Source organism: Nyctereutes procyonoides, unplaced genomic scaffold (assembly GCF_905146905.1).
Source record: "Nyctereutes procyonoides isolate TBG_1078 unplaced genomic scaffold, NYPRO_anot_genome, whole genome shotgun sequence".
Taxonomy (NCBI): domain Eukaryota; kingdom Metazoa; phylum Chordata; class Mammalia; order Carnivora; family Canidae; genus Nyctereutes; species Nyctereutes procyonoides.
The window spans coordinates 7,070,065-7,080,576 of NW_026575049.1; the positions used below are offsets into that span (position 1 = coordinate 7,070,065).

Consider the following 10,512-nt stretch of genomic DNA (forward strand, 5'->3'; position numbering starts at 1 on the left):
CTGGGATTGAGTCCCACATCAGGCTCCCTGCATGGAGCCTGCTTCTCTCTCTTCCTATGTCTCTACCTCCCTCTGTGTCTCTCATCAATAAATAAATAAAATCTCAAAAAAAAAAAAAAAGGATACAGAACTCAAGAGGCTATGTTGTACATTTTACCGTATGCATTTTGCAAGAGGAGATGGAGGTTCAGCAAAACAGCATATGTTACATTAATGATAGTAATTTGTATTTAATTTTATAAAATTTTCAATCATAAATTTGCGTTAATAAGCATAAGAAGTTTTCTTACAGCTAGGTTTACGTTAGTACATATTAAAGAAGTGTGACAACAAAAAAAATTTAATTTTGAAGGTCCACGGGAATTTTAAAAGTTTGAGTCAATTCTCCTGCTAAGTGCAAAGTTTTGCTTTTCTTTCTTTTTTTTTTTTTTTCTTTCTTTGTCTTCCTAACCCTATTATGCCCTCTGGTGGTTATAGTTGCTAACAGAAGTAAAATACTACCTTTATAAATGTGTCCCTTTCACATTGGCTTGTAGGTCAGCTGTACAGCAGACAGAATAATTTCCCTGTAGAAACAATGTAATACACAATGGCGGTTCTTGCAGGATATCCCACAGAAACCCACAGTGGCCCTGTGTCACTTGATCTACAATCTCCTCCGTCCTCCACTGCCTTCCTCACTGACCAAACAGATCACCATATCCTCAGTCACTGCCAATGCCACCATTACCCTGTCCCCATCATTTTCAGGAGTCAAAAGAGGACTGAAGTGATTTAATACTTTGGTCAATTCCAACGTCTTTGCTTATGGGCATAACTTCCACTCTGAAACCCCACACCCCTCCTGGAGCCTTCAGAGGAGTGGGCCACCTAGAAGGACACTTAGAGGTCCTCTTTGCCTCTTTCAAGAATCTTGGGGCATATAATCCTGCTTCCTTTTCTTTTGCCTTTTTGCCTTTTGCCTTCTTTTACCCAGAGCCCCTCTTACTTCCTCAGGGTCAGAGTCACCTTCCAAGTAGAAGGCAACAAGAAGGGAAAAGCAGACTAGAACAAAATGGAAAGAAAAGGAATTTCTTTGACTCAAGGTTTCCCCAAACCCAGAAATCTCTGGTATCTAACCAATAAACCTTCAAACACCTTGTCTCCTCCATGCTTGAAAACCTTTCCTCACCAGGCCCTTCTAGGCGCTGGCTGGAAGAGGAAGGGTGGAGGGAAGACATAGTCTGGATCTACCTGGTACATATCATACCATCAGCACTTACGTGAGAATCCGAGGGCCCCTCCCTGGTAAGGGACAGTGGCGAAGTGGACTCTGCTGTGTCTGGACAGATAGTAATCCTCTTTTAAAGGGATTAGAAGAACTCTTTGGAGTATTATTGAATCCATTTATAGTGACAAAAGGGGAAATTTATATGATTTTAACTAAGTAGGAAAAATAGCAAGAACATACAGACAAGTGAAACACTTCAGCTGAGTCCTGACGGTGGCGAATTAATTAATTTGGAATTACCCTGACATTGCAAATGTATAATTTTATTTAAAATAAATGAAAATATTTTTGATTGTTTCATTTATCTATTGCTTTTCTTTTTTTTTTTTTAAGATTTTATTTATCTGACCCAGAGAGAAAGCACAAGAGGGGGAGTGGCAGTCAGAGGGAGAGGGAAAAGCAGTCTCCCCGCTGAGCTGGAAGCCTGACAAGGGCTTCAATCCCTGCACTCCAGAGACTTGAGCCGAAGGCAGACACTGACTGAGCCACCTGAGCCAGCCAGGCACCTGTATCTACTGCAATTTAATAAATCACCCTGGAGAGCAGGAGAAACTTAGAAGCTGGCCAGGAAAAAAAGTGCTATCGAGGGTTTTTTTTATACACACCAACAGCATCACACTGTGATATGAATTTTTTTTTCTCTATCATTCTTGTAGGAAAAGAAAACAGGAAATATTGGAAAGATAAATAGAGTCTTTCCTGTGAAGGTAAGCTTCATTATTTTTCTGTTGAACTTTGGTAAAATGGCAAGGGTTAGATTAATTCATAACAACTGAAGATTTGTGAGATTGGGTAGGGTACCTAATACCACCTAAATATTTATATTTAAATTTTTCTCTGCATCATGTATCCCATTTGAAAATAATGTTTCTGGGAGCGTGTGGGTGGCTCATTTGGTTAAGCAGCTACCTTCGGTTCGGGTCATGATCCAAGCCCTCACCGGGCTCCCTGCTCCGTGAGGAGCCTGATTCTCCCTAGGCCTCTGCTGTTCCTCCTGCTTATGCATGCTCTCTCTCTCAAATAAATACAAGAATAAAATACTTTGGGTTTGAAAAAATAAATTTAAAAAATCTAAAACGTAGAAACTTGAAACAACCTTTTATTTAAAAACAACACAAAAAAAAGTTGAGCTCATAGAAACAGAGTAAAAAGTAGTTACCAGTGGCTAGGGTGCAGGGGAAATAGGGAGAGGTTGCTACCTCTGTACTTTCAAGGGTACAGCTTTCAGTTTTAAAATGAAGAAGGTTTGAAAATCTAATGTAAAACATGGTGACTATAGTTGATAATACCCTATTATGTAATTGAAACTTGCTAGGAAAGTAGAACTTAAATGTTCTCACAAAGCAAACAAACAAACAAAAATTTCAGGCAGCCCGGATGGCTCAGGGGTTTAGCGCTGCCTTCAGCCCAGGGTGTGATCCTAGAGACCTGGGATCAAGTCCCACGTCGGGCTCCCTGCACGGAGCCTGCTTCTCCTCTGCCTGTGTCTCTTAGTCTCTCTCTGGAGCTCTCATGATTAAATAAATAAATTTTTTTTAATATTCACCAAAAGGTGAATATAGTAGCAGATGGATGGGGGGAAATCTTTTTGTAATGTATAGGCAGATGACATCGTCACATGGTACACTTATAAATAACTTAGAGTACTGTCAGTTATACCTAAAAAGTGTGGAGAAACCCAGTCCTTTATTATATCTCACAATTCTGTGGATTTGCCAAGTGGTTCTTATATAGGCCTTACTCAGGTCTCTCATGAGTTTGCTGTGAAGTGACAACTGGAGCTGGTGCTCCTCCCTCTGGACTCCTACCATTCCCTGAGTCCCTTCCTTCACTCAGGGCACAAGCAACACTGTGCCAGGCAGTACGCCTGGTGTTAGTTTCAGTATTGAAAAGACAAACCAAGGCCAGACCCTCATGGAGCTTACATTCTTAAGTTCTTACATTGCAAAGAATAACCAGGTAAACAAATGCACTATAATGTGATGTCCGTGGGTGGGAGGCTGCTTTGGAATGATCAAAGAAGCCCTCTTTGAAGTGACACTTGAAGATCTTCGGGAAGGCATTTGCTAGTGCAAGTTTCCAGGAATTTGGGGATTCAAAGGAACGCCACAAAGGCCATTGTGTTTGGGGTGTAGTAAGTGAGGAGAATGATTGGCTTAGGTCATGGAAATAGAGGCTAGGTCATGAAGGGCCCTGAAAGCCATGGTAAGGACTTTGGATCTCATCCAGGGTAATGGGAATGTTTTAAATTATAAATATATTGATTTTCTTGTTCAAAAGATCACTCTCACCCCAGAGAAAGGACTGTAGGGGTCAAGGGGTCACTGTTGCAGTAGGTGCTGGAGGTTTGGACAGCTATAATTGGAAGAGATATGTATATATTATATATATGTATGTATATATATATATATATATATATATATATATATATATATATATCTTGGTAGAGCTTATTACCATGAGTTTACTTTTAGTGCAGATGGTAAATGGCAATGCTTATATATTATAAAAATGGTCAAGGAGTCTGGAATCTTCAGCCCATCCTGAAAACTAGCTATATGTGCTTCCTATTTTGGTGATACTTTGTTCTTATAAAAAAAGTATATGTAATTTTCATATTCAAAATTTTTCCACAGTTAAATTTCCTAAAAGTAACTATTTTGTAGTTGAAGTCAATACTTAGTCAATCAGATGTGTCAGGGATCCCTGGGTGGCTCAGCAGTTTAGTGCTGCCTTTGGCTCAGGGCGTGATGCTGGAGTCCTGGGATCGAGTCCCACGTCGGGCTCCCTTCATGGAGCCTGCTTCTCCCTCTGCCTGTGTCTCTGCCTCTCTCTCTCTCTCTCTCTCTCTCTCTCTCTCTCTCTCTCTCTCTGTGTGTGTGTGTGTGTGTGTGTGTTTGTGTGTCTATCGTGAATAAATAAAATCTTTAAAAAAAATCAGTTGTGTCTGATCACTAAGAGAGACGGGTTATTTAGTGATTTTCTTGGGTTTGGCAACGCTGTAAAAAAGAGTAGGAAAGAACTGTAGCAGGATAACCCTTTAAAGTGTTAATTTTAGGGTTCCCCTCCCACACTGCAAACAAATAGACAAATGCCATAAGAAAATCAAGATGGGGACGCCTGGGTGGCTCAGTGGTTAAGCATCTGCTCAGGGCGTGATCCTAGAGTCCTGGGATTAAGTCCTGCATCAGCCTCCCTGCATGGAGCCTGCTTTTTCCTCTCCTGTGTTTCTGCTTGTTTGTGCATCTCTCATGAATAAATAAATAAAATCTTTAAAAAAAAATCAAGATGACAAATCTTCAAGCATTAGCTTTCAAGAATGCCAGTAATGTAACCCTGCGTGGAAAGATTCAGATGCATTCTGACAGAGCTTTTGCTCCCACAGATTAGATAAAGTATGGTCTCAGAGAAAAGAAAACAGTGGGAGAGAAGAGGCATCACGCACCTAAGGCATGTGAGAGGAAGCCCATGCCCTCTCTGGAGCTGGCACTGCTACTAGCCCAGAGCCAGGGCACTGTTTAGAAGCTGAGGCAGAGACTTGACCCTCTTGTCATTCCGTAGGTTCCACCATTCATCAGTGGTCACCCCACTGTCCATCATTAGTGCAGTTTGAAGTATTGTTGCCTTTATCCCAAGATTCTTTTCATATGCTTCTGATTGACCATCTCCTGGGAGCAGTCCCTCATCTGACAGCCCAGGACATTCATAAACACCATTCTACTCCCCCCATCTCTCCCCCACATTGGAAACTACTAGAAGACTTGTAGTCCTTGATGGGTGATAGTGGAGAAGGCTTGGACACTTTTTGGGGTGAGAGCTGAAACAGAAATGTTTGGTCTGAAGAAAGCAGGATTATTTGGAATCCATGTGAAATCACCCACTGAGCCAGGATAGCAGAGGAATGCACTCCCCCACCACAGAGCATTAAGAAGTGTCTGGTCACAGGTAGAGCATGTTAGAGCTGGACAAGAGCTTGCAGAACATCTCGTCCCACCCTTCCACAGAGCAGAGTAGGCTGTTTGAGGTCCAGTAGCTGGTTAATGGCTCAGCCACAACCAGTAATAAAATGTCATAAGTGAATTTAATCCTCTCTCCAGTATGAGTGCATCTGGTTTGGGAGCTCTTTCTTTGGGTTTTTCTCTCCTCCTCCTTCAAGTCATGCTAATCAAATAGAGGACCCACTTTCTAAGTTCTTAGCCCAAATTCAATAGCTCACAGTGACACCAAAGTGAAGTTTTTGTTGGATTAGTTTATTGCCATAAAATAGAGTGAAGACTTTTTTTTTTTGATTGTTGGGAGAGCCATAACTGCTTACAATTTCTCTATCACTGAGACTGCTTGCACCAGTCCACAGGTGCCTGAAACTGAGCACTAGAATGTACTTAATTGTGTTGAAGAAAGTCCAAGCTTCCTTCCTCATAATAAATGAAGATCTGACCTTTCTTATACCTATGCCTGTGTTCTGCTCATTCTCCTATGAATACTTATTTCACTATAATTTTGACAGGTGGAAAAAAAGGGCAACTACTTCTTGCTCAGCATTTCTCTAGTGATCACTCTGTAATTTCTATCCCTGGGATGCCAGGGTGGCAGTGGTTGAGCATCTGCCTTCCACTCAAGTTGTAGTCCTGGGGTCCTGGGATCCTGGTCACGCATCAGGCTCCCACGGAGAGCCTGCTTCTCCCTCTGCCTGTGTCTGCCTCTCTCATGAAGAAATAGAATCTTTAAAAAAAAAAAATTCTACTCCCTACAGTTTATCTTTGGACATTACAGTGGCCTCATACCACTTACCATTGTTACACCAGCAAAACTCATCAGGTTACACTTTATACATTTGCTTTCCATGGGCTTCTGTTCCCTTTGTAGTTTTTTTTTTTTTTCGAAACTTATTTTTAGAGAAATGCTCATTTTTAGCACCACTTTACATATGTCAGTGTATGTAAAGTTTCTTTTTCATGGATAAAAAAACTTTAAGGACTTCTCTTACAGATATTGTTAGAACATTCAAATAAAGTCTGTTTATAAGACACAGGGATAGCTAGATAGCTAGATATTAAACAAATGAAACAAGTTGACTCATAAATACTAGGTTGACTCCTGGTTAACATTTTAGACTAATATTTCACACATTGTTTCTGTTCAACTAATTTCAGAACTTCATGAAAAAGTTGAATGGTAGGTTGGGTAAGAGGGTACCACAATGGGAGCCTTTTTTCCAAGGCTGGCATGTGAATAAAGTACCTGCAAATCATAAAAAGAAACAAAATAGCTTTAAAAACAAGAATTTAACATTGGTCACATCAGTTTATAGACACTCACTGGCATAGGGCTGTTGGATATGGGGATCTAAGCCACAGGATACAGCTAGTATTTTCAGTCATCTGATCTCTAGGTTGGGTGACCTAGGAGATCTCTGTTATGTGAGCCTTTCAGCTCTTTGAGACACTTTCCTACAGCAAAGGAAGTGAATTTCATTAATAATGTATCCGTTATCAAGACATTAATAGGGAAGCCAGGACTGTCCCCACCACCGCATGGGCTGAGGCTCCTGATTCTTGTTTGCTTGGGTAATACACAGGAAGTTGAAATGAAAGAGTCAAGTTGTGAAGGGTAGGGCTCATCCCCATGGCCTTAGTAAAAATTTGGGAAAGGCCAGGGGAAGAAACAAAAATGAGAAAACCTTAAGCCCTCCCCCGACAGCTTAGGAGATAGGCTCTCACATTAGAATCACCTGGTGAGTATTTTAAACCTCAGTACCCAGGCCCCACCACCGATGAACTGAACAAAGGTGCTCCAGGTGAGACCTGGGTATCAGTATTTTTTTTTTCATAGTTACTCCAGTGATTCTAATGCACGCAGACTGAAAATCGGGATTTTAAAACAAGGATCACAAACCTAAATGCCCACAGGTAATCCACTAGGAAGAAGGTCAGGTATGAATAGGGAGGAGGCTGTGGCACACTGAGTACATAGAGGCAGCTGCTAGTGAGCTCCTGCCAACTATCGTCATGCAGGACTCTGACACCATTTTGGCAGTTGTTCTGATTTTTAAATGTGCATAACTAATATTTAAAAATTGGTTCATGTGATACATGCCACAACATGCACGCACCTTGAAAACGTGATGCTAAGTGAAAGGAGCCAGACACAGAAGGCCATGTATTGTATGATTCCATTAATGTGAAATGTCCAGAATAGGCAAATCCACAGAGAGAGAAGTGGATTAGTGGTTGCCAGGGGCTGGGGGGAGGGGAGCATGGCATGTGACTGCTTAATGGGTACCAGGTTTCTTTGGGGGTGATGAAAATGTTCTGCAATTAGATGGTGGTAGTGGTTGCACAACATTGTGAAATGGATTACAAGTGACAGAACTGCACACTTTAAAATAGTGAATTTCGTGCTATATGAATTTTACGTTAAAAAAAAAACTGAGGAAAAAATTAGGTTGTGTGGACCAATTCAGAGCAGGCCAAACAAAACCCTTTTATAGAAGCCAGAGTGGAACCGATGGTGTAAAACCAACCACATGGAGGAAAGACAGAGTCCACAAATTGGGCTGAAATTTTTTAAAGAGCCAGTCTAAGGCCATAATGTATGCCTCCACATTCTTTTATGTCTGTGCCCAAACTGGTGGCAAAGCAATGCCTGCTGTACCCTTTTCATCTTAAGTCAGACGCAAGCTGGGTTTTTTTCCTTGATAGGTGCTAATGCGGAGCTGAGCCGCCGCCAGCCTATAAATAGAAGCAGGAACCCCTGAGGTGCAGAACAAGCTGGCTGATGAAACCAGTGCTTGTTACTGCTCTTCCTTACTGTTTTGTTCCAGAGTAAGAGAGGGGGTGAAGGAAACAAAAAATAATAACCACATTCATTAATTGTTTCTCCTTTTATCAATTGCTTTTCTTTTTCTTTTTTCCCCAGTGCTTCAGTTAAATTCACAATCCCTAATTCATCATCCCCTTCGGTAGGGTTTGTAACTCTTGATTACTCACAGCATGTTAAAATCATTACTAGCCTCTGTGAGGTGCTGGCTGCAACAAAGACAGTGAGAAACAGTTCTTCAAAGGAAGTTTGATGTTTCATTAGTCTTTTCTAGCCTGGGAATACACTTCAAATGGCAGTGGTTCTTAGAACTCGCCCAAACCCTACCTTACCGCGGATCAAAGTGAAATATTATTAAAAACAAAAACAGAATCGCCCGTCTTCACTTCATCTTCTAAATACTGGGCCACGCTGCAGTTCTGCATGAGAATCAGAAATGAGTGGCTTTTGCTGCTGATTAGATTCAGACGTCTCTTACCTGAATTCTTCTCTGTACTCATTCCTAATATACTCAGCTAAAGTCTTGCTGTACTGCAGGCAGCTCTTGAGGATGTAAAATTGCTGATACAACAGAACTGCTTGGCTGGGACTTAGCAACTGAAATGAAGCTGAAAGCCCTTTTACCATTTGTTTCACAATACTGTCCACGAAAGTGATCTACACAGGAAAAAAAGCAGTTATATGTAGGCCACATGCCACCCATAACGCACCTATTTCAGCTGGGGCTTCACTAAATCTAGGCTGAAGTCCTCCCCATCCTTAAACCAATACTCTTGCACTATTTCTCACTGAAATGGTACTCAGAGAGCACCAGACCATAGGCCGATTGGGTTTACCATTCACCCCCCTCTAAGCAGAATCAGCACGAATTCTGACTGTCAAGGAGATTTGATTCCATTGTAAATGGAGAACATGGGAAGCAGGAGTGGGGGATAGAAGGGGAGCTTGGAAAGGTCTATGGCCTCCTCCAGGAGGGAAGATGATTTCTTTTCTCTTCTACTGCAAAGAACAAATGACCCACAGAGATAAACATCCTGTGACTTTCCAAGAGGGTTCCTCCAAGGCGGTGGCTCTCAAAATTGAGTATGCATAAAGATCACCTGGGCAGCTCAATAAACATGCGGAATCCTGAGCCCACCTCCATATTTACCATGAACAATTCTAATGGCTTTGTTCCTCAGACATCACCTTGAGAGACAGTACGTGAGAAAGCAAAGAAAACCAGGCTTGACACAAGCAAGTGATGTTGATACCACTGTTAACTGGGGTTTTCATCAAGAGTATGTCTGCTATCATTTCTGAGGAGGAAATTAAAATGGAAACAGTAGCAATAATGTGATGTTACTGAGTTGCTGCTTCTCACACACAAAAGTCATTAACAAAAGAACCAAGGGGTTTCTGGCTGGCTCAGTTGGTAGCGCATGTGACTCTTGATCTTGGGGTTGTGAGTTCAAAACCCCACACTGAGTGTAGAGATTACTTTAGAAAACACAAAAAACAGAACCAAATAACAAAAACTAAGAACAATGGATTCCACCAGTCTTTTTTTTTTTTTAAGGGGGGGCACATTTTCAAACTATCCATAAATGTAGGCTACCATAAAAACAGAAGGGAATTTGGTGTTTTAACCTAAAAAAAAAAAAAAAAAAAAAAAAAAAAGAACCAGAAGGGAGCTCTAGTGTCCTTTCAAGCTCTAACCAGAAGGTCCCTTTGCATGCCCATTAAATTAGTATTAATAAATGTGTTGCCTTCTCTGTTGATGTTGCTACTGGCCCTTCCTAAGTAGGACAGGTGGTTTGGAGTGGATTTTCCCCAATCCAGATCTGTTTACACATACTGACTAAATACTGTGTCAGGCAAACACTGATTGAGGTTGGAGAGTCTGGAGCAGTAGAACAAAGCAATGACCATTTGGGAATTAAATTTTAACTTCTTCTGCATCTTGTTCTAACCAAGTAAAAGAAGAATCAGCCAGAGCAGACTAACATGCAGGTGGATTCAATGATCACAACAGTTTTCTTGCTTGCATATTTCTCTCAAATGGCCTGTTTCTACCCATACTCTAGAACTGAGTTAATACTGAAGCTTTCCACAACACTAGTGGTCCTTTTGCCACCTTTTTTTCATCCTAGTGTACTTTATGGTCACAGACTGGCTTCATACTCAACTCAATTCCTTTGGTGAACCAACCCTATAAGTTGATAAAGAAACTTCCCTGTGGCTTGGAGTCCTTAGTACCCCCAGACTTCAGATGATAGGGTCTGCAACCACTGCACAGAAAAAAGTAAGGGCCTTGCATCTTGCACATACAAGCTTCTGTTGCTATGAATGTCTAGAACTTTATGATACTCCTTGAAGCGGGCCAGAGACTAGTTAACCTCTGCGTGCTGCTAAAGAAGCCACATCCATGGGCTCAGTCTCTG

General features: G+C 41.4%; 1 protein-coding gene and 1 long non-coding RNA gene across 3 annotated transcripts in view; one reads left to right on the forward strand and one right to left on the reverse strand.

Moving 5' to 3' along the window:
• The window catches only part of LOC129511606 (uncharacterized), a 39,026-nt gene that overhangs the window by 21,885 nt on the left and 6,629 nt on the right, over nt 1–10,512 (forward strand). For both annotated transcript variants that reach the window (XR_008664868.1, XR_008664869.1), the window contains exon 3: nt 1,927–1,977. This is a non-coding gene — a long non-coding RNA (uncharacterized LOC129511606). The remainder of the gene's footprint in view (nt 1–1,926; nt 1,978–10,512) is intronic.
• Nucleotides 5,512–10,512, reverse strand: part of CUNH12orf56 (chromosome unknown C12orf56 homolog) — an 88,601-nt gene continuing 83,600 nt past the window's right edge. Inside the window, exons 12-13 of the mRNA XM_055328439.1 lie at nt 8,568–8,746; nt 5,512–6,511 (exon numbers count right to left, since the gene is read on the reverse strand). Of these exons, the coding sequence (XP_055184414.1) occupies nt 6,385–6,511; nt 8,568–8,746 (306 nt within the window). The 3' untranslated portion in view covers nt 5,512–6,384. The remainder of the gene's footprint in view (nt 6,512–8,567; nt 8,747–10,512) is intronic.